Source organism: Heptranchias perlo, chromosome 2, assembly GCF_035084215.1.
Source record: "Heptranchias perlo isolate sHepPer1 chromosome 2, sHepPer1.hap1, whole genome shotgun sequence".
Classification (NCBI taxonomy): Eukaryota; Metazoa; Chordata; class Chondrichthyes; order Hexanchiformes; family Hexanchidae; genus Heptranchias; species Heptranchias perlo.
The window spans coordinates 804515-829142 of record NC_090326.1 but is presented as its reverse complement, the minus strand read 5'-3'; the positions used below and the strand labels follow the sequence as shown (position 1 = coordinate 829142).

Sequence of the window (24628 nt, the reverse complement as noted above, 5' to 3'; positions counted from 1 at the left end):
CTGTAGATGCTGGAAATCGGAAATATAAAGAGAAAATGCTGGAAAGCCTCAAAGGTCAGTCTTCATCTGTGGAGAGAGGGAGGTAGGATTAACCTTTCAGGTGTATAGTAGAGTCATTGACCTGAACCGTTAACCCGAGCTTCCCTTCTCCACAGATGCTGCCGGATGTGCTGAATGTTTCCAATATTTTCGGGTTTTATTTTTGCTTCCGTAGATTGACAAGAATGGGCCTATACTCGCTGGTGTTCAGAAGAATGACAGGTGATCTCATTGAAACACATGATTCTGACGGGGCTTGACAGGGTAGGCGTCGAGAGGTTGTTTCCCCTGGCTGGAGAGTCGATAGTTGGTCCATGGTCTCAAGAAAGGGGTCGGCCGTTTAAGACTGTGATGAGGAGAAATTTCTTCACTCAGACGTTGTGAATCATTGGAATTCTCTAACCTAGTGGGCAGAGGATGCTGAGAGGTTGAGTATGTTCAAGGCTGAGATCAATAGATTTTTGAACTGTGGCGAATGAAGGGATATGGGGATCAGTCAGGAAAGTGGATTTGAGGTCGAAGGTCAGGCATGATTTTATCGAACGGAGGCTGGAGGAGACGGACATCCTACTCCTGCTCCTAATTCTTTCTGTATTTCATCCCTTTCCCTTTCGGCTATTTCCTGTGAAACTTTCAGCATTGCGCTCAGTTTTTATCCGTATTTTTGTTTGGTTTATTTGAAGTAATGTAAATAGTGTCCTTAGAAATCAGGCATAAATACTGCTCAATGTACAGTGAAATATCAATGGGAATATTTACAAGATAGAATGAGTAAAAAACAAGCATTATTATGAAGCGATTATTTTTATTTTTCACTCTCCAAACGTGAAACAATACGAGAGTGGAACTTACAGACAGAAACTATTTCCTCACATTGCTCAGTGTCCTGTTTCTGTAACTCTGACAGATAACGTGAATTTGTTCCGCCCTGTTGCAGTTGTCGCTTCCGGCCAACAGATGTCACCAGACTCCAGTGTATTCAAATTTAACGATCACAGATGGACACAGCAGACAATAATGTTCACATTATATTGGACTGTGGGATCTAGAAACACTAGGAATGGAGACGAGCTCGAAGTACATTTTGTGAGACCAAACAACGGTTGTCATGTTGTATTAAATTCCTCTCCCTAATTTTCAGTATTTTCCTCTCTGTCTCTCTTGTTACACAATTTTGTACAGCAAAATCGGACTAATTCAGATATTATGATTTCAATCAATATTGAATAATGTTAGTGCAGACTGTCTCTGCTAATGTATGTGAGCGAGGTTCGTTCAATCTGTAATACTGTGTGTGAGATTCATTCTGTACCTGTCAGCCTTTGATACTGTCTGTGAGCGTGAAATTCATTCTGTAGCTGTCAGTCCCCGGTATTGTGTGAGTGAGGGATTGATTCTGTACCTGTCAGTACCTGATACTGTGTGTGAGTGTGTGATTCATTCTGTATCTCTCAGTCTCTGGCACAGTATGAGTGTGTGATTCATTCCGTATATGTCTGTCTCTGGTAATCTATGTGAATATGGGATTCATTCTGTGCCTGTCAGTCGTTGGTACTGTGTGTGAGTGTGGGACTCATTCTATATCTTTTCAGTACTGTGTGTGATTGTGCTATTCATTCTATATATGCAGTCTCCAGCATTGTATGAGTGAAGGATTCATACTGCATCTGTCAGTCTCTGGTATTATATATGATTATGGGACTCAATCTATATATGCAGTCACTGTTATCGTGTCCACATGAGATTCATTGTGTATCTGTAAGTCTCTGGCACTGTCTGTGAGTGTGAGATTCTTTCTTTATATGTAATCAGTCATACTATATGTGAGAGTGTGATTTATTCTGTAGCTGTCAATCTCTGGTACTGTGTCAGTGCGGGATTAATTCTGCATCTGTCCGTCTCTGGTACTGTGTGTTAATGTAGGATTCATTGTATAACTGTCCGTCTCTGGTACTGTATCTGAGTGTGAGATTCATTCTGTACCTTTCAGTTTCTGATATTGTATGTGAGTGTGAGAGTCATTGTGTGTGTGTGTGTGGTGTCTGTGTCTGATTCTTAAATTACCTGTCAGATTCTGGTACTTTATGAGAGTGTGGGAATCATCCAATATGCAGTCTCTGACTATGTGTGAGTGTGGGATTCATTCTCATTTTTCCGTCCCTGGTACTTTATGTGAGTGAGGGATTAACTCAGTATTTGTCAGTACCTGGTACTGTTTGTGAGTGTGGGATTTATGCTGTTTCTGTCTGTCTCTGGTACTGTTTCTGTCTGTGAGATTTATTCTGTATCTGTATGTAATTTTTCTTCCAGATTGCATTATGGCGTTCAAAACTGTAGTTGCAATATCTTAATGTTTAAATTGTTTGCCCTTCTAAGAAGCTCCAATTGGAATCATTCCACACAGGGTGTTTGCTGTTCAAAATCCTGGAACTCCCTTCCTAACAGCATTGTGGGAGAACCTTCACCACACGGACTGCAGCAGTTCAAGAAGGCGGCTCACCACCACCTTCTCAAGGGCAATTAGGGATGGGCAATACATGCCAGTCTCGCCAGCGATGCCCACGTCCCATGAATGAATATAATAAAAAACCTTATTTAATTGGAAAATATTGATACACTTTAGGATTTGATGCTGTAGGTTTTAATAAGATAATGTGTGCACTTTTTGGACTACTCTTAAATCTGTATCTCTGTGAGTACAACTGTGAATGACAATGTATCTTTCAAACTGAAATGGTGACATTTTTTTCTGGTATGTAATGTGTATCTCAGTCTGCAATAATAGAATTGATACTGTTTCTTTAAATCTCATCCTATGAGTGTGTTTTGAATTGGTATCTAATTTGTTTCTCAGGTTATACTCTATTTCAGCATTTCTCAATCTGATACTGTACATGAGTTTTGGACTTGAATTCAATTTGTATCTCATGGTACGCTCTTCGGATGGATACTGCATGTATTAAACTCGTTTTGCCCATTCTGGGCCAGTATTCAATTGGAATATCGGGGTACATTATTGGGGTTCATTCTGTACCTTTCAATCGAGTACCATGTGTCATTTCAATCTGTATTTAATTGGTTGCTAAAGTTGCCCTATTATGAGATTGACACAGTGTCTTTCAATCTGATAGTGTGATTTTGGACTGGGATTTTTGTATCCACCTGTCAGCGGTACTGAGTTCGGGTGAAATGGAAACAGTGTCTGCCTCACCTGCTCTGTTTGACTGTTGGATTGAAAATGTGTCCGTGGAAAATGGGATCAGTGTGGGACTGAATACTTCTGCTGTCTGAGACTGTGGAACTGATGACCTGTCTGTGTCTTTGCACTTTGTGAGTGATAATGTACCTACTGTTTGTGACAAGGAGCTGGCTGCGCTGTTCCTTGTGCCTCGGGTGGAGGAAACATCACATTTATTCTGGCTCCTTCAAGTATTTGCCTGTAGGGTGAAAATTATCTCTAGTAACTCAAGAAATTATGAGGTAGAAAATACAAAAGTAATCAATTTAATATCTCTGTTAATAATCATTTTGAAATAACCACATATGAAAACCAGTGATACAAACAGTGTCAGTGTCTGACTCCACTGCAGTACTGCAGCACTCAACTTCTGTATACCAGGTGTGTTGGGCAGTTTTACAACAATTTAGTGACATCCAGACACAACCCAATCCCTGCACTGATCCATGAATGGGACTGCCCGATGGGGCAGGGACCTTTGTACAGGTCAGGTTTGTAATCCTCTCTCCCATGGGACTAACTGCTCAACTGAAACAAAAGAGCCACAATTTAAAATTTAACCTTCACACTTCTCACCTCATGCCTGCAATAGATGCTCTTTGTATAACTCCCCACATCCTTTCTGTCCGGCTCTGTTTCTACTGTTCAATGTCCAAATATAATAAACAGAGTGAGATTGGAACTAAAGCAGGAACATTCATTTCTAGTTTGGGGACAGAAAGCAGCAATGATTTTATATAGCAGGTTCTTCCCATTCTGTCTCTCTTCCCCTGGACACACCCTGTGCACACACAGCCCGAGAGTGACCTCGCCCTTCCCCCGCTCACTCCATGTTCCGGGACCAGTTCCTGATTCACTCCGCCTCTTACAAACAGCCCGCGGACTCCCCCTGAACTTACCCCGGCCTCAATGCCGATCTCTGAGCGATGAACTGCTGTAACGAGGCTGTTCTTTGCTCCTTACCCGGGGGGCCTTGATCTCTCAATTCCCGACTGTTTAAAACCATCTTCTTCCGCTCACTGAGGGAATGGCGCCCACAGGCCGAGCTGGGTGAGGAGGAGCGCACTGCAGCTCAGTAACAATCAGGGCTGGGCGAGGTTGAATCACGCATGCGCAGGTGTCTCAGGCATAATTCGGAATAAAAAAGTCAATGGGAACTTTCCCCAATTCACTTTTATCAGAATCTGAGCAAAGGCATTGGGATTGGGGGAAAGGGCGGGGAACCTTTAAAGCTGGAGGTTGCTCTTCTAAGAAGCTCCAATTAGAATTGGAGGTTCACTCGGTTAATCCCGGGGATGAGGGGGCGGACATATGAGGAGAGGTTGAGTAGATTGGGACTCTACTCATTGGAGTTCAGAAGAATGAGAGGCGATCTTATTGAAACATATAAGATTGTGAAGGGTCTTGATCGGGTGGATGCGGTAAGGATGTTCCCAAAGATGGGTGAAACTAGAACTAGGGGGCATAATCTTAGAATAAGGGGCTGCTCTTTCAAAACTGAGATGAGGAGAAACTTCTTCACTCAGAGGGTGGTCGGTCTGTGGAATTTGCTGCCCCAGGAAGCTGTGGAAGCTACATCATTAGATAAATTTAAAACAGAAATAGACAGTTTCCTAGAAGTAAAGGGAATTAGGGGTTATGGGGAGCGGGCAGGAAATTGGACATGAAGCTGAGTTCGGATCGGTCAATGCCCTGTGGGTGGCGGAGAGGGCCCAGGGGCTATGTGGCCGGGTCCTGCTCCGACTTCTTGTGTTCTTTAGATTTGTGGTTGGGATCAGATCAGCCATGATCTTATTGAATGGCGGAGCAGGCTCGAGGGGCCGATTGGCCTACTCCTGCTCCAATTTATTATGTTCTTATGTTCTTATGAATCATTCCCCACAGGGTGTTTGCTGTTCATGACCCTGTCTTCTCAAAGAAACTTGGGAGGAAAGCGGGAGTCGGTGTGTTTGTTGAGAATCTTAACGAGTTAATATCAGACAACAACAGTCCCAGATCAATCTAATCGGAGTGAAATATTCGTTCAATGGCAGAAATAGCGAATGTCCCTCAGCTGCAAAATTGTAGAGAGTACAACAGGCAAGAGAGGGTTACATCGAAACTGCAGCAAAGAAACGGATCATTCGGCCCAACTGATCTATGCCGGCGTTTATGCTCCACACGAACCTCCTCCCAACCTACTTCAGGTGACCCTATCAGCAGACACTTCTATTCCTTTTTTCCTTAGATGCTTAGCTAGCTCCCTCTAAGATAAAAACGGTGGTTACAAGAGCAGGTCAGAAGCTGGTATTCTGCGGCGAGTGACTCACCTCCTGACTCCCTAAAGCCTTTCCTCGATCTACAAGACACAAGTTAAGAGTGTGATGGAAAACTCTAAACTTGCCTGGATGAGTGAAGCTCCAACAATACTCAAGATGTTCGACACCATCCAGGACAAAGCAGCCCGCTTGATTGGCACCCCATCAACCACCCTAAATATTCACTCTCTCCACCATTGGCGCACTGTGGCTGCAGTGTGTACCATCCACAGGATGCACTGCAGCAACTCGCCAAGGCTTCTTCGACGGCACCTCCCAAACCCACGACCTCTAACAGCTAGAATGACAAACGCTGTAGGCGCAGGGAACAACACCACCTTCACGTTCCCCTCCAAGTTACACATCATCCTGACCTAGAAATATATCGCCGTTCCTTCATCATTGCTGGGTCAAAATAAGAACAAAAGAACATAAGGAATAGGAGCAGGAATAGACCATACGGCCCCTCGAATCTGCTCCGCCATTCAATCAGATCATGGCTGACCTTCGAACTGAACTCCACTTTCCTGCCCGAAGCCCATATTCCTTGATTCATCGAGAGTCCAGAAATCGATCTATCTCATCCTTGAACATATTCAATGACTCACCATCCACAGCCCTCTGGGGTAGAGAATTCTAAAGATCACAACCCTCGACTATTCCCCCTACGTCTAGAATTTCCAACCATGGTAAATAACCTCTCATTCTTCTAAACTCCAGAGAGTATAGGCCCATTCTACTCAACCTCTCCTGATAGGACAACCTTCATATCCCAGGAAATAATCTAGTGAACCTTTGTTGCACTGCCTCTAAGGCAAGTATATGCTTCCTTAGATAAGGAGGCCAAAACCGTACACAGTACTCCAGATGTGGTCTCACCAAAGCCCTGTACAATTGTAGTAAGACTTCCCTACTCTTGAACTCCAACCGCCTTGCAATAAAGGCCAACATTCTATTTGTTTTACTAATTGCGTGGTCTTCTGCATGCTAACTTGTTGTGTTTCTTGTACGAGGGCACTCAAGTCTCTCTGAACACCAACATTTAATAGTTTCTCACCATTTAAAAGATATTCTGTTTTTCTATTCTTCCAACCAAAGTGAATAACCGCAAATTTCCCCACATTGTACTCCATCTGCAACCTTCTTGCCCAATCACTTAATCTGTCTATATCCATTTGCAGACTCTTTTAGTCCTCCTCATTGCTTACTTTCCCACCTAGCTTTCTATCGTCAGCAAACTTGGATACATTACACTCGGTCCCTTCATCCAAGTCATTAGTATAGATTGTAAATAGCTGAGGCCCAAGCACCAATCCTTGTGGCAACCCACTAGCTACAGCCTGCAAGCCAGAAAATGACCGTTTATCCCTACTCTCTGTTTTCTGTCCTTTAACGAATCCTCTATCCAGCCTCATATGTTACCCCAACCCCATGAGTCCTTATCTTGTGCAACAACGTTTTAAGTGGCACCTTATCGAATGCCTTTTGAAAATCCAAATATATGACATCCACTGGTTCCCCTTTATCTACCCGGCAAGTTGCATCCTCAAAAAACTCTAATAGGTTTGTCAAACACGATTTCCATTTCAGAAAACGATGCTGTCTCTGCCTAGTCATACCATGATCCTGGATCCTAGAACTACCTACCTAACAGCACTGTGGGAGTACCTTCACCACACGGACTGCAGCAGTTCAAGAAGGCCGCTCACCACCACCTTCTCAAGGGCAATTAGGGATGGTCAATAAATTCTGGCCTTGCCAGCGACGCCCACATCCCATGAATGAATTTTAAAAATAAGGTTCAACACAAGGCATAGAAAATAGAATGGCAAAGGTCCGCATCTCTGTGAGGAACATATCTTACAGAAACCCAAGAGGACATTGGAAGAATGCTTAGGCATTAGAATACACAAAAACAGTAAGATCCAAGAGACCAGGTGTCCTAACCTGGTATAAACATACTAAGACCTGATAACGGTAAAAGGCAACGTAAACACAAAGATATTAAACAGTCCCTGGCGGTTTTTGGAGAGTCAGCACAGTAGGATGGTTTACGAACAGGTGATAAGGACAGAGGTGCTTATGTACAGAACAACACAGCCGAATAGTATATAGAGAGGGCATGCTCTCTCCCAAAAGTTAGAGCACTCAAGAGGGGACGGTCGGATGTCCATTGCCACAGGCAGTCCGTGAAGGCTAACTCTGATCAACTTGGGTTCGGCGGACTGATCAGGTTTTATTGATTGCTTGTTTTAAATATAATTTGTTGACAGTTCGATTATAACTTTAATACTCTTGAATGTAATTTTGAAGACAGCTGCAGTGCAACCCTGTTGTAGGTGAATCTATTAAACTATAGACGGTTATTATTTAACCATTCGGCCTAGAATCGAGCGGGAATTATTGTTGGTGGATTAACAACACTTGGTTGCGACACTAACAGAGAAATCCACTAACAATTCAAATGTACCTGAGCCATTCGCCTCAACTACTCCAGTGGTAGCGCGTTCCACATTCTAACCACTCTTTGGTTAAAGACGTTTCTCCTGAATTACATGTCGGATTTAGTAGTGACTATTTTATATTGATGGCCTCTAGTTTTGGACTCCACCACGAGTGGAAGCATTTTATCTCGGCTGCCCAATCAAACCATTTCATTATCTTTGAATCATAGAAGTTTACAACATGGAAACAGGCCCCCTTCGGCCCAACATGTCCATGTCGCCCAGTTTATACCACGAAGCTAGTCCCAATTGCCTGCACGTGGCCCATATCCCTCTATACCCATCTTACCCATGTAACTGTCCAAATGCTTTTTAAAAGACAAAATTGTACCCGCCTCTACTACTGCCTCTGGCAGCTCGTTCCAGACATTCACCACCCTTTGAGTGAAAAAATTGCTCCTCTGGACCCTTTTGTATCTCTCCCCTCTCACCTTAAATCTATGCCCCCTCGTTATAGACTCCCCTACCTTTGGGAAAAGATTTTGACTATCGACCTTATCTATGCCCCTCATTATTTTATAGACTTCTATAAGATCACCCCTCAACCTCCTACTCTCCAGGGAAAAAAGTCTCAGTCTATCCAACCTCTCCCTATAAGTCAAACCATCAAGTCCCGGTTGCATCCTAGTAAATCTTTTCTGCACTCTTTCTAGTTTACTAATATCCTTTCTATAATAGGGTGACCAGAACTGCACACAGTATTCCAAGTGTGGCCTTACTAATGTCTTGTACAACTTCAACAAGACATCCCAACTCCTGTATTCAATGTTCTGACCAATGAAACCAAGCATGCTGAATGCCTTCTTCACCATCCTATCCACCTGTGACTCCACTTTCAAGGAGCTATGAACCTGTACTCCTAGATCTCTTTGTTCGATAACTCTCCCCAACGCCCTACCCTTAACGGAGTAGGCCCTGGCCCGATTCGATCTAACAAAATGCATTACCTCACATTTATCCAAATTAAACTCCATCTGCCATTCATCGGCCCACTGGCCCAATTTATCAAGAACCCGTTGCAATCCTAGATAACCTTCTTCACTCTCTACAATGCCACCATTCTTGGTGTCATCTGCAAACTTACTAACCATGCCTCCTAAATTATCATCCAAATCATTAATATAAATAACAAATAACAGCGGACCCAGTACTGATCCCTGAGGCACACCGTTGGTCACAGGCCTCCAGTCCGAAAAAACAACCCTCCACAACCACCCTCTGTCTCCTGCCGTCAATCCAATTTTGTATCCAATTGGCTACCTCACCTTGGATCCCGTGTGATTTAACCTTATGTAACAACCGACCATGCAGTACCTTGTCAAAGGCTTTGATAAAGTCCATGTAGACCACGTCAACTGCACAGCCCTCATCTATCTTCTTGGTTACCCCTTGAAAAAACTCAATCAAATTCGTGAGACATGATTTTCCACTCACAAAACCATGCTGACTATTCCGAATCAGTCCCTGCCTCTCCAAATGCCTGTAGATCCTGTCTCTCAGAATACCCTCTAACAACTTACCCACTACAGATGTCAGGCTCACCGGTCTATAGTTCCCAGGCTTTTCCCTGCCGCCCTTCTTAAACAAAAGCACAACATTTGCTACCCTCCAATCTTCAGGCACCTCACCTGCAGCTGTCGATGATTCAAATATCTCTGCTAGGGGACCCGCAATTTCCTCCCTAACCTCCCATAACGTCCTGGGATACATTTCATCAGGTCCCGGAGATTTATCTACCTTGATGCGCGTTAAGACTTCCAGCACCTCCCTCTCTGTAATATGTACACTCCTCAAGACCTCACTATTTTTTTCCCCAAGTTCCCTAACATCCATGCCTTTCTCAACCGTAAATACAGATGCGAAATATTCATTTAGGATCTCACCCATCTCTTGTGGTTCCGCACATAGATGACCTTGTTGATCCTTAAGAGGCCCTACTCTGTCCCTACTTTGCCCTTTATGTATTTGTAGAAGCTCTTTGGATTCTCCTTTGCCTTATCTGCCAAAGCAATCTTATGTCCCCTTTTTGCCCTCCTGATTTCTCTCTTAACTCTACTCCGGCAATCTCTATACTCTACAAGGGATCCACTTGATCCCAGCTGCCTATGCATGTCATATGCCTCCTTCTTCTTTTTGACTAGGGCCTCAATCTCCCGAGTCATCCAAGGTTCCCTACTTCTACCAGCCTTGCCCTTCACTTTATAAGGAATGTGCTTACCCTGAACCCTGGTTAACACACTTTTGAAAGCCTCCCACTTACCAGACGTCCCTTTGCCTGCCAACAGACTCTCCCAATCAACTTCTGAAAGTTCCTGTCTAATACCATCAAAATTGGCCTTTCCCCAATTTAGAATTTTAACTTTTGGGCCAGACCTATCATTCTCCATTGCTATCTTAAAACTAATGGAATTATGATGACTGGTCCCAAAGTGATCCCTCACTAACACTTCTGTCACCTGCCCTTCCTTATTTCCCAAGAGGAGGTCAAGTTTTGCCCCCTCTCTAGTCGGACCATCCACATACTGAATGAGAAATTCCTCCTGAATACACTCAACAAATTTCTCCCCATCCAAGCCCCTAATGCTATGGCTGTCCCAGTCAATGTTGGGAAAGTTAAAGTCCCCTACTATTACCACCCTATTTTTCTTGCAGCTGTCTGTAATCTCCTTACATATTTGCTCCTCAATTTCCCGTTGACTATTTGGGGGTCTGTATTACAATCCGATCAAAGTGATCTCTCCCTTCTTATTTTTCAGTTCTACCCTTATAGACTCAGTGGGCGAACCCTCGGATATATCCCCTCTCAGTACTGCCGTGATGTTCGCCCTAATCAAGAACGCAACTCCCCCTCCTCTCTTACCTCCTGCTCTGTCTTTCCTATAGCATCTTAAAGACTTCTATCAGGTCATTCCTTCTATTTTCTAGAGAAAAGAGCCCCAGCCTGTTCTGCCTATCCTTTATATTCTAGCCCTCTTGATATAAATGATAACATTCCATTCGCCGTTTTGATTGTTTTTTGTACCTGACCAATACATTCTAGTGATATGTCTATATGGAACCATTAATGAAATTGGACCCCGACTTTTCATCGTTAAAAAATACTCGGATCGATCCTTTTATGGTCGAAAATGGAGGACTAACATTTACCTGCTTTGAAATCCATCTGCCACAATTGTGCTCAGATATTTACAAAGTATAGGACTAATATTGTACTGTGAACAAATCTCACCTCCTGCTGGTCATTGCGCTGGATAATTCTGTGTAACTTCACTTAGTTACACAAATTTCTGTGTGTGAAGAATAAAATTTAAAACCAGATACGGATTATCACAGCCACAGCTGTGATTGGCTCCTGCCCCTGAATCTGGGGACCAGGCACTGTGAGGAGCGCTGGCCTCAGTGTGTTTTACAGCTACTGAGCTGGGAAACTACAACTAACCCCCGAGAATCAGCAGCACAGGCCGAGCGGGGAGGAAAGCCTGTCCCGGGAATTGTCAATCCGGCGAACAGTTTGTCCCGTGAATGTGCAGATGTGAATATTGTGTCAGAGAGAGTGTGTTAAAGGGGCGGGCGGGTTAGGTTAATGTCACTGTGTTTGTGTGTCCGGTCTCATCGCCGGATTTCCGAGTCCCTTTTGTGTAAAATATTTTTAAAAATCCCTGTTAAAGGATCGGTTTCCTCCCCTGCCGAGCTGCGAAGTGGAAACGGTAATGTAAAATTTTAGTTCAATTCAAAATTTCAGGCGTAAAATAAATCATGTAAGCGATCGGATGAGAGAGCAGTGCAGCAATGAAACGGGTTAAATCGAATCTGGTGCCTTTAATTCGGGGAAACGTTTTCGACAGAGAGGCTGAAGGGGCCGAGAGCTGACAGCAGGTTGTCTCCGCCCCGTCCGCTCTGTGCCTTTAAGTTGCTCTGTGCCGCCGCCTCTTGTTTCATTTCTGACCCAACTCTGACTGTCAGAGAGATTTTCGACAGAGTCCCGGACATGACAAATACTGCAGTCGCAAAAACTGCAAATCCTGCTGCCGCCGCCGCTCAAACCAAAGCTCCCAAGAAGAAGAAGACGGTCCCCCGACCGAAGACAGCCGGTCCCAAGTTGGGCGAACAGATCCTCAAGATTGTTCCGGGTTTTAGCGATCGTAAGGGGATATCCCTGGCCGCGATAAAAAAAGGCTCTGTCTACCAACGGCCTGGATTGGAGAAGCCTTGGTCCAAACATGGACAAAAGAGCTGAATTGCTGAGGTGAGGTGAGAGTGACTGCCCTTGACATCAAGGCAGCATTTGACCGAGTGTGGCACCAAGGAGCCCGAGTAAAATTGAAGTCAATGGGAATCAGGGGGAAAACTCTCCAGTGGCTGGAGTCATACTTAACACAAAGGAAGATGGTAGTTGTTGTTGGAGGCCAATCATCTCAGTCCCAGGACATTGCTGCAGGAGTGCCTCAGGGCAGTGTCCTAGGCCCAACCATCTTCAGCTGCTTCATTAATGACCTTCCCTCCATCATAAGGTCAGAAATGGGGATGTTCGCTGATGATTGCAAAATGTTCAGTTCCATCCACAAACCTTCAGATATTGAAGCAGTCCGTGACCGCATGCAGCAAGACATTGGACAACATCCAGGCTTGGGCTGATAAGTGACAAGTAAAATTCGAGCCAGACAAGTGCCAGGCAATGACCATCTCCAACAAGAGGGAGTCTAACCACCTCCCCTTGACAATCAACGGCATTACCATCGCTGAATCCCCCACCATCAACATCCTGGGGGTCACCATTGACCAGAAACTTAACTGGACCAGCCACATAAATACTGTGGCTACAAGAGCAGGTCAGAGGCTGGGTATTCTGCGGCGATTGACTCATCTCCTGACTCCCCAAAGCCTTTCCACCATCTACAAGGCACAAGTCAGGAGTGTGATGGAATACTCTCCACTTGCCTGGATGAATGCAGCTCCAAAAACACTCAAGAAGCTCGACACCATCCAGGACAAAGCAGCCCGCTTGATTGGCACCCCATCCAACACCCTAAACATTCACTCCCTTCACCACCGGCGCACTGTCGCTGCAGGGTGTACCATCCACAGGATGCACTGCAGCAACTCGCAAAGGCTTCTTCGATAGCGCCTCCCAAACTCGCGACCTCTACCACCTAGAAGGACAGGAGCAGCAGGTACATGGGAACAAGTCACCCACTATCCGGACTTGGAAATATATCGCCTTTCCTTCATGGTCGCTGGGTCAAAATCCTGGAATTCCCCTCCAAACAGCACTGTGGGAGAACCTTCACCACACGTACTGCAGCGGTTCAAGAAGGCGTCTCACCACCACTTTCTCAAGGGAAATTCGGGATGGGCAATAAATGCTGGCCTTGCCAGCGATGCCCACATCCGATGAACGAATTAAAAAAAAGCTCCGGTACTCGATCATTTTAACTGTCAAAAGAAAGGTGGAAAAAGGCTCCCTGGTGCAGATCAAGGGCACGGGCTCCTTCAAAGTCACAAAGAAGGAAACCCAGAGGAAAAAATGGCTAAGACGGTGAAGAAATCGACGGCCCAGAAACTCACAGCCAAGAAACCAGCAGCGGTGAAGAAACCGACAGCGAGGAAATCGCCCGCCAAGAAACTGAAGGGGGCGCTGCGCATCAGAAAGGCGGTGAAAGCGGCAAAACTTCAGAAAAAGACTCCCGCGAAGGGCCCCAAGAGCTTTAAAGTTGTAAATCTGAAATCGTTCTCGGGCGTGAGGAAAGCGAAGGGAAATCGCCAGCCCAAAACACCAAAGTCCAACAAAGCGGCCAAAAGCCCAAGAAGAAGTAAATAAAAAGGGCAAATGTAAACATCTGAACCAAAATGCTCTTCTCAGATTCACCGCGTCTCTCGAAAAAGAGCTGAGACCGCAAAAAAATACTTGTCCCACCGCCGGGCTCATTCTCAATACAAATCAGTTAAAATAAACATTTGTTACATCCGCGCTTTCTAACGGGCAGGGTGGATAAAGGGGAACCAATAGATGCAGTATATTTGGATTTCCAAAAGGCATTCGATAAGGTGCCACATAAAAGATTACTGCACAATATAAGAGCTCATGGTGTTGGGGGTAATATACTGGCATGGATAGAGGATTGGTTAACAAACAGTAAACAAAGAGTCGAGAAAAGGGTCATTTTCAAAATGGCAATCTGTAACTAGTGGGGCGCCGCAGGGCTCAGTGCTGGGGCCTCAACTATTTACAATATATATCAATGACTTGGATGAAGTAACAGAGTGTCCTGTGGCCAAATTTGCTGAAGATACAAAGATAGATGGAAACGCAAGTTGCGATGAGGACACAAAGTGCCTGCAAAGGGATATTGACAGGTTAAGTGAATGGGCAAAAAATTGGCAGATAGAATATAATGTAGGAAAATGTGAAGTCATCCACTTTGGGAGGAAAAATAAAAAAGCAAAACATTATTTGAATGTAGATATACTACAAAATGCTGCGGAACAGAGGGACCTGGGTGTCCTCGTACATGAAATACAAAACAAAATCAACATACGGGTGCAGTAGGTAATCCGAAAGGCAAACGGAATATTGGCCTTTACTTCTAGGGGGATGGAGTATAAAAGCAGGAAAGTCATTCTACAACTGTACCGGGTGCTGGTGAAACCACAACCGGAGTACTGCGTACAGTTCTGGTGCCCTTATTTAAGGAAGGACATACTTGCATTGGAGGCAGTTCAGAGAAGGTTCACCAGGTTGATTCTGGGTATGGAAGGGTTGCCTTATGAGAAACGATTGAACAATTTGGGTCTATACTCATTGGAGTTTAAAAGAATGAGAGGAGATCTTATTGAAACAGACAAGATTCTGAGAGGACTCGATAGAGTAGATGCTGAGAGGATGTTACCCCTTATGGAAGGGGGGCATAGTCTCAGAATAAGGGGTCGCCCGTTTAAAACGGAAATAAGGAGGAATTTCTTCTCCCAGAGGGTCGTGAATCTTTGGAATTCTTTACCCCAAAAAGCTGTGGAGGCCGAGTCAGTGAAAACATTCAAAGCTGAGTTAGATACATTTTTGTTCAGCACGGGACGCATAGGATATCGGGAAAAGGCGGGAAAGTGAAGTTGAGGTAAAAATCAGATCAGCCATGATCTCATTGAATGGCGGAGCAGGCTCGAGGGGCCGAATGGCCTACTCGTGCTGCTATCTCTTATGGTCTTATGGTCTGTAATATAATAAAGAGAATTGGATGTCTGGCAGAGTCAGTGTGAGAAGGTAACATTGGTGGAGAAATCCCACGTCACAACTCACACCCCAGCACATGAGGTTCTGCAACTCAGCTAGAATAAGATGTTTGTAAATTCCTCACCCCTTCTGGGATGGGATGTGTGGGGAGATGGAATTAAGGTCTAAGATTGGGGAATGAGCGGAGTTCGAGGAGCTGCAGGCAGAGCTAAAATCTCAAAGGCCGCTCTCCCTGCTTCAGGTATTCTATGGGTTAGATCCAACAAGAGAGAGTCGAACCACCTCCCCTTGACAGTCAACGGCATTACCATTGCCGAATTCCCCACCATCAAACATCCTGGGGGTCACCACTGACCAGAAACTTAACTGGACCAGCCATTTAAATACTGTAGCTACAAGAGCAGGTCAGAGGCTAGGTATTCTGCGGCGAGTGACTCACCTCCTGACCCACAAAATCATTCCACTATCTATAAGGCACAAGTCAGAAGTGTGATGGAATACTCTCCACTTGCCTGGATGAGTGCAGCTCCAACAACACTAAAGAAGTTTGACACCATCCAGGACAAAGCAGCCCGCTTGATTGGCACACAATCCAACAACCTAAAAATTCACTCCCTTTACCACCGGCGCACAGTGGCTGCAGTGTGCACCATCCACAGGATGCACTGCAGCAACTCGCCAAGGCTTCTTCGGCAGCACCTCCCAAACCCACAACCTCTATCACCTAGAAGGGCAAGGGCAGCAGGCACATGGGAACAACATTAGCTGAATGTTCCCCTCCAAATCACAGACCATCCCGATTTGGAAATATATCGCCGTTCCTTCATCGTCGCTGGGTCAAAATCCTGGAACTCTCTGCCTAACAGCATTGTGGGAGAACCTTCACCACACGGACTGCAGCGGTTCAAGAAGGCGGCTCACCACCACCTTCTTAAGGGTAATTAGGGATGGGCAATAAATGCTGGCCTCGCCAGCGACACCCACATCACATGAACGAATAATAAAAACTAGTTACTGTGCTGGGTAAATCCGGAACAAGCAGGCATATCCTTAAAATTAGAATTAGCCCGTTCACGGGTGAAATCAGGAAGCACTTTTTCACACAAGAGGTAGCGGAAATCTGGAACTCTTTCTCCCCTAAAAGGCTGTTGAGGCTGGGGGTCAATTGGAGCTTTCAAGACTGAGATGGGTAGATTTTTGATGGGTGTGAGTACCAAGGGATGTGGATCAGAGGCGGGTGAATGGAGTTGAGGCGCAGATCACCATAATGTAATTGAATGGCGCAATAGCCTCGAGCGGCTATACGGCCTGCACTAGATCCTATGTTATAGAAGTGAAATGAATATTATTGGCTCTGAATTGTACCTGGCCTTTTTAAATAAATCAAATTAAATATTTCCAGGCTAAAGAGTGAAAGCTAGAGGGGAAGTTGAAAGATCGGATGCCGCTCTCCCGCTCTGCCTGTCATTCAAATTCTGTCTCCTTCACTTTCCTCATCCCTCCTCTTTCCTCTTCCTGCTCTCTCTGTCAGTTTGATTCTGTCTCCTATCCCCCCCTACTCTCGCTGCTTTGTCCGTCAGTCTCATTCAGTGTCCTCCCCATCTACCTTCCATCTCTCGCTGCTCTGTCTGTCACACTGCTTCTGTCTCCTCCCCCCGACACCTCTTTCTGCACAGTCTGTCACTCTGATTCAGCCTCCTCCACTGGCGATCCGACTATCACTGAGACCCCGCCTAATTCAGGCTCTGCCTTTCTCAGCCAGGTCCAGGATGGCTACATAAATACATCGAAAGTAGAAATTTTATCAATCAATTGAGCTTTGTGAAAAAAAATCATGTCTGGCAGAGGTAAAGGAGGCAAAGATTGGGCAAAGGCGGAGCAAAGCGGCACGTAAAGTGTTTTGTGATAATATCCAGGGTATGACCAAACCATCCATTCGCCGCCTGGCTCGCCATGGCGGTGTCAAGCAGATCTCGGGTCTGATCCATGAGGAAACCCGTGGGGTGCTGAAGGTTTTCCTGGAGAATGTGATCAGGGACGCGGTCACCTACACTGAACACGCCAAGCGCAAGACGGTCACTGCCATGGATGTGGTGTACGCTCTGAAACGGCAGGTCCGCACTCTCTATGGATTCGGCGGCTGAACCACTCGACCCATTCGAACTAAACACAAAATAAAAGCTCTTCTAAGAGCCACCACCACCTCCCCGAGAGAGAGAGAGAGAGAGCACTGACCTGGGAACGGGGAGAGGTTGTGGACGGATATTTTATCAGATTTGCGCTGTGTGCGGGGAAGAGGTTTTAGATTCTCCGAACTGAACAATTGGGCTGCACCAGAGTTCATAGAATCATAGAATGGTTGCAGCAAACAAGGGGACCATTCGGCTCATTGAGCCCGTGCCAGTTTTGGAGAGAGTTTCATTCGTCTATCTTTCCCTGCACCGATAGTGTAAATACTCCGGTTAATTAACCCAGACGGTATCTTCTCCGCTCAAAGTGAAAAGCCACATTAACTCCTACACATTCGCTCATTGTTTTCTTATAATGTAATAATTAATCAGCTCGAATAACGGTGTCCGGCGATTTATGTGGCAGGAGCCATTGAATAGTTCATTGTGAAGAGTCCATCTTGTGATGCTGTTTCTCCCCTACGGTTATTTCCTGCCAATTTCAGTGCAGGAAAGGAGCAAATTAATCGAAAGTGTCAATTCCAGGCTACCATGATATAATCTCTCCCTTGTTGTGATATTCTGCATTTTCCGTTACAAATTGGTGGCGCTATTTTTGGAAGAGCTTTAACTTATCAACAACTTATCTGTAACGGACGGCAATGATTCTCTGATTCTATGATCTGTAACGGACGGCAATGATTCTCTGATTCTATGATCTGTAACGGACGGCAATGATTCTCTGATTCTATGATCTGTAACGGACGGCAATGATTCTCTGATTCTATGATCTGTAACGGACGGCAATGATTCTCTGATTCTATGATCTGTAACGGACGGCAATGATTCTATGATTCTATGATCTGTAACGGACGGCAATGATTCTATGATCTGTGAGGGACGGGAATAAAACCCCATTCAGCAATCTTAAAACGGGAGAAATATCAGTTTATTCTGCAAAAGTAACAAAGTACAGATTGGCAGCCAGCCTCTTCTAACCGGCTTCACTGGGACAGAGAGAAGCGATTGATTTCTGATGGGATCCCCTGAAAGCGGCGCTAATGTCACAATCGGGCGAGGAGGGGAAATATGAACGGGCTCGAAAGGAAAGGGAAAGGAATTGAGTGAAACAGCGGGAGATTCGCGTGGGTCCCTTTCCCCGCTCTCGTTAGCATGAGCCGCCCAAAATGCGGGGAATGCGAGGTGTCTAAAGCATCAAGAACCGGTTTCATTCTATTAACAGTTAGAGGTCTCAGGCCAAGCGATGAATTCCACAGTTTGATGGGGTGTAGGGAGCAATGGGCCGCTCTTCCATCTCTGATTGTTAATTCAGTGCTGACAGTGAGCAGTTCAAACAGCAGACTGAAGTTTGTTCCGAAAATAAATGAGCAGATTCACCAGCATGACGCCGTGGATTAAATGGTTAAATTATGGGGTAAGTTGCATAAAATTGTATCCCCTAGAGTTTAAAAGTTTTGAATGGCAGTGAGAATTGTATCGATTTGTTACCGGTACCGGTTTGATTGATGGATGGAAACAGCCTCTGTCTCCACTGTTCCATGTGACGGTGGGATTGAAAATCCATTGCGGAGCTCGGATCACCGCGGGACTGACTACTCCTGCTGCCTCCCAGTGTATGTCTCTGATCTGTGTGTGTGGGAAAGTACCTGTTGTGTGTGAGATAACTCGGGAACGGGTGCGGAGGAAAATTTCTTTTAAAATGTTAAATATATCTGGTAATGATCATTTCAAAATGTGCAGAAAAGAAGCAGATTTTCTTTTGCCGAAACAGTTATTTCCTGTTTTGAAATTTGCGGGCTTTTAGAAATTGAGGTATTAATCACAGCTCAGCCAATCGGAGCCAGCAATTTCCAGCGTTGAGTTCAATCTTCAGAGTTCGCTTTAATTCTGACTGGGTGTCGGCCTCCAGCTCGGGGCGGTCTCTCACAAAGCTGAAATAGGCAGCCGTACAGCAGACTCCGTGCTAATAGTCCATGTGTCCCACACTGAGCTGAGAATTGCTCAGAAAATGGCCAGGACCAAGCAGACAGCGCGCAAATCGACCGGAGGGAAAGCTCCTCGCAAACAGCTGGCTACCAAAGCGGCGCGGAATAGCGGTCCAGCCACGGGCGGAGTGAAGAAGCCTCATCGCTACAGACCCGGCACTGTGGCTCTGAGGGAGATCCGCTGCTACCAGAAATCCACCGAGCTGCTCATCCGCAAACTGCCCTTCCAGCGCCTGGTGCGAGAGATCGCTCAGGACTTCAAGACGGACCTGCGCTTCCAGAGCTCGGCCGTCATGGCCCTGCAGGAGGCCAGCGAGGCTTACCTGGTGGGGCTGTTTGAGGACACCAACCTGTGCGCCATCCACGCCAAGCGAGTCAGCATTATGCCCAGAGATATCCAGCTGGCCCGCCGCATCCGAGGGGAGCGCGCCTAAACCCGACCCGGCTTCAGCACCAAGTGCAACAACGGCTCTTTTCAGAGCCACCAAATCGGCAAAAGAAAGAGCTGTGATCGCCGGGGTTGAAATCGCAGGGCCGTGCAGTTCAGAGTAATTTACTAAAACGGGAAATTCAGAAAAGGAAGGCAGCGGATGTCAGCCGGGCAGGGCTACTATTTATAAACTGTTCATTTCATGGCCCATCTTAACAGCGGAGAGATGAATGTAGAACGGAGCTATAAGTATTACGGCATAAACAGGAGCAGTTAATGTTACTCTAAGAATCAACAACAGACAGAGCGCCAATTCCAAACTTACCAACACGAGGAATTTGAAACGGAGACAGTTTCATTTTCGCACACATGCAGGACTGGAGGGAGGCGAATGCCACCAGGCTGATTCCCATCATCACCTCCAGTGCCTCGTTCGGACAGAGAACCTATCGGCAAACAGGTACACAACGTTCTGATTCGGATCCCACTCTTTCACCTGACGTTCCTACACCCGCAGTGTCAATCTAACTCGGACATACACAGAGAGAGATGCCCCTGCACTCGTGGAAAGTACAAGACACAAGTTCTCATTCCCAATATAGTGTTAGCTTGGCTCGATTGGAAACACTCGAATCTTGGAGTCAGAGTTTGAAGGTTCGAGACGCACTCCAACACTTTACCGCACATTTGAGTCCAGTACTGAAGGTCAGGAGCAATCGGACGGGATCTAAAACTCATGTTGGATGTTAAGAACCAGACTCGGATCAAATGAAGTTTCAGACTATTCTCCCCCTCCGGCTGTAGTGAAAGGTTGTTTCAATGTAACTCGCACTAATAGATCGAAAGGCAAAGTGTGTCTTGCTCTATCACTCAGCGCTAGGATCAGAAGCAGTGTAAAATACTAGTGTCATGTTCACTGTGGTACTCGTCACTGAAAGGGACAGAATAAATCCCTCACACATCGAATAACGCAGACGAATTTCACTCACACTGATTCAGCAATCGCTGACACGATAATCAACACACCAGTCAGTTTCAGTTAAAAAATCTGGGTAAAATAATACAGATCGAGCAAGTATTGTCGGAGGATGAGGCTGTAAATAATCATGGCTGGAACACAACAGAATGTCCTTTGATGCCGACGATCAAATGACGCTGGTTTTCCCACCCGCCCAGTTTAATGACATTTATGATATTTTGTCTCATTTCCTAAACAAATTGTAAATTTCAACCTATTGGGCGATTAGCGCAACAGACAGATATGGATCATTTGTATTTAACAAGATATTGTTAGTTCTAGAATCCTTATTAAATTAATTTCTTACTCTCTTCAGACATAACCAGCCCTTTCATAGATACAGTGGGTGGCTCTGAAAAGAGCCTTTGGGTTATTAAATTAAATCTTGGACGATTTACTTGCTCTTGGAGCGCTCAATTCTGGTTTTCTTCGGCAGCAGCTCGGCCTGGATATTAGGCAGCACCCCGCCCTGAGCGATGGTCGTTGAGTTCCTCGTCGTTGCGGACGGCCAGCTGCAGGTGTCTGGGGATGATGCGCGTCTTCTTGTTGTCCCGGGCCACGTTGCCGACCAGCTCGAGGATTTCAGCCGTCAGACACTCGAACACAGCAGTCAGATAGACCGGGGCTCTGGCATCCACACGTTCAGCATAGTTCCCCTTTACCGGCCTCAACAGTCAGACTAAAAAATTGATGAATTTCAAAAAGGCCGCCAATTTCAGTGTAGTAAACGATCGGACTTAGATAAATGTCGCCCTGAGCCCAAGATTTCAAGTCTGTTCTGCTTACCTTGTGTTATCCAGCTCTACCCGTCACCGATCGCTGGCGCTGTTTTAAAATCTGGTTTAAATTATGACGCATTCTTCCATCGCTTTGAATCTACCGGCCGAGACTAAAGCCCCATTCACAGTATTCCGTGAAGGGAGACATTTCAATTTACTCTTTATAAAAGTGACACGTTATAGATTGGTCCCTTCTCACAGAGCCGGGAGTGCTTCTGTGAAAAGAGGGACCCGGTCGGAGCTCTCAATCTGCCCCTATTCCGCTGTGTTACTGCAAGGGGTGGGGTTGCTGTTAATATGGTGATTTTCACGTCAGCCAGTAAACATTTAGGAGACTGAATTCATAGAAAGGAACTGCTAAAGTGGTTAGTAAAAGGGATGAGAGGCCAGAATTGTAACGCTTTAAGAACAAAGCGAATGGGAAGGAGATCAGAAACTCGTTTTCAGTTTATTCGCCATGGAGTTCAACGGAGCAGTTACACTATTACCAGTTATTATCAAATTGGACTAATAATATTGCTGTAATAAAGTGGTTCTAAGCAAATATGTAAGAAATACAGCACTTTCAGAGAGACCGAGGGTAGCTCTTAAAAGAGTCGTTGTGTTTTTTCAGTTCATTGTGGAGTTTCACTTGGAGCTGGTGTACTTGGTCACCGCCTTTGTCCCTTGCCCCGGGCAGCAACAGGCGCACGGCGGTCTGGATCTCCCGGGATCTGATGGTCGCCCGTTTATTATAATGGGCCAGGCGGGAAGCATCACTCGCAATGCCGTCGAAAATATCGTTCACAAAGGAGTTCATGATTCCCATCGCCTTGGAGGAGATGCCGGTGTCGGGATGAACCTGCTTCATCACTTTGTAGATGTAGATGGAATAACTCTCCTTCCTCGACTTTCTCCTCTTCTTGCCGCCCTTTGCTGGTGCTTTACTCAGGCTTGTCTTGCCTCCCTTTTTGTGAGCTGCTTTCAAACTCAGGAATTTTCAAACTCAATTTCAAACCCAAACGGTGGTAAATTGGTGAGCAAAGCTGGCTTTGATTCCTGGCCATCGCAGTTCAGTCCTTTTAATCATAATCTATTTACTTCAGAATTCCCAAGATTTAAAACCCAATTTGATGGTCAGGGGTATTTTGATTCCAAAACAAAAAAGGGGTATGATTTATATAAAAATATTTTCAACATTAATTTATTTTCCCTATAACTGTGAATTTAGCTCTGATTTTGTTCCTTTTCGATTATAATTATTATTTGCCCTGAACTGCACAGTTGATCCGGTACAGAATTAATGGGAGTGCAGGAACAGAGAGACCTGGGGGTTTACATAGCCAAATCTTTGAACGTGCCAAGACAAGTGGATCAGGCTGTTAAAAAAGCAGACTGGATCCTTGGCTTTATAAACAGAGACATAGAGTAAATTAGTTAGCAAGGAAGTTATGTTAAAACTTTGTAAATGACTGGTTAGGTCCCAGCTGGAAAATTGTGTCCAATTCTGGGCTCCACACTTTAGAAAGAAGGTCAAGGCCTTAGAGAGGGTGCAGAGGAGATTTACTAGAATGGAACCAGGGGTCAGAACTTCAGTTAGGTGGAGAGACTAGAGAAGCTGAGGTGGTTCTCCTTAGAACAGAGAAGGTTACGGGAAGAGTTAATAGAAGTGTTCAGAATCAGGAAGGGTTTTGTTGGACTAAATAAGGAGAAACTGTTTCCAGAGGCAAAAGGTTCGCTAACCAGAGGACACAGATTTAAGATAATTGGCAAAAGAACTAGAGGTGAGACGAGGAGAAATATTTTACGCAGCGAGTTGGTATGATCTGGAATGGCGATGGAAGCAGATTCAATAAAAACTTTCAAAAGGGAATTGGATAAATACTTGACGGGGAATAATAGCAGGATTATGGGTGAAGAGCAGGGGAGTGGGTGTAATTGGATAGCTCTTTCAAAGAGCCGACAAGGAGAGAAGGGACGAATAACTTCCTCTGTGCTGTATCAGTCTTCGATTCAGTGAAATTCATTAACTTTCTGAAGCTTTTCCCTCCAATGCTTCCAGTTCCTTATTTAAATTTCAATTCCATTCCGAAAATTGATTTATTCTTCAAAAAAGAAAATACGGTAGATGCTGGAAATCGGAAATATAAACAGAAAATGCTGGAAAGCCTCAACAGGTCAGTCAGCATCTGTGGAGAGAGGGAGGTAGGATTAACCTTTCAGGTCCACAGAAGGGTCATTGACCTGAACCGTTAAACCGAGCTTCCGGTATCCACAGCTGCTGCCGATTCGGGTTTTATTTTTGCTTTATCCTTTCTGTGTTACTTCCTTTTCCTTTTCGGCTGTTTCCTGTGAAAGTTTCAGCACGGTGCTCAGTTTTTATCCGTATTTTGTTTGTTTTATTTGAAGAAATGTAAATAGTGTCCTGAGAAATCAGACAGAAATACTGCTCAATGTACAGTGAAATATCAATGGGAATATTTACAAGATCAAATGAGTGAAAAGCAAGCGTTGTTATGGACTGATTATTTTAATTTTTCACTCTCCAAATGTGAAACAATACGAGAGTGGAACTTACAGACAGAAACTATTTCCTCACATTGCTCAGTGTTCTGTTTCTGTAACCCTGACTGATAATGTAAATTTGTTCCGCCCTGTTGCAGTTCTCTCTTCCGGCCAGCAGATGTCACCAGACTCCGGTATATTGAAATTTACCGATCACAGACAGACACAGCAGACAATAATGTTCACATTGTATTGGACTGTGGGATCGAGAAAGACTAATGTTGGAGACGAGCTCGAAGTACATTTTGTGAGACCAAACAACGGTTGTCATGTTGTATTAAATTCCTCTCCCTAATTTTCAGTATTTTCCTCTCTGTCTCTCTTGTTACACAACTTTGTACAGCAAAATCGGATTAATTCAGATATTATGATTTCAATCA

General features: G+C 45.0%; 1 protein-coding gene across 1 annotated transcript; it reads left to right on the top strand.

Moving 5' to 3' along the window:
- The first annotated feature begins 17137 nt into the window (after nt 1–17137).
- LOC137332717 (histone H4 type VIII-like) lies at nt 17138–17447 on the top strand. The gene is given in 3 exon segments (XM_067996662.1): nt 17138–17162; nt 17165–17191; nt 17194–17447. Coding segments are annotated over 3 exon segments (306 nt in total).
- Nucleotides 17448–24628: the final 7181 nt, after the last annotated feature.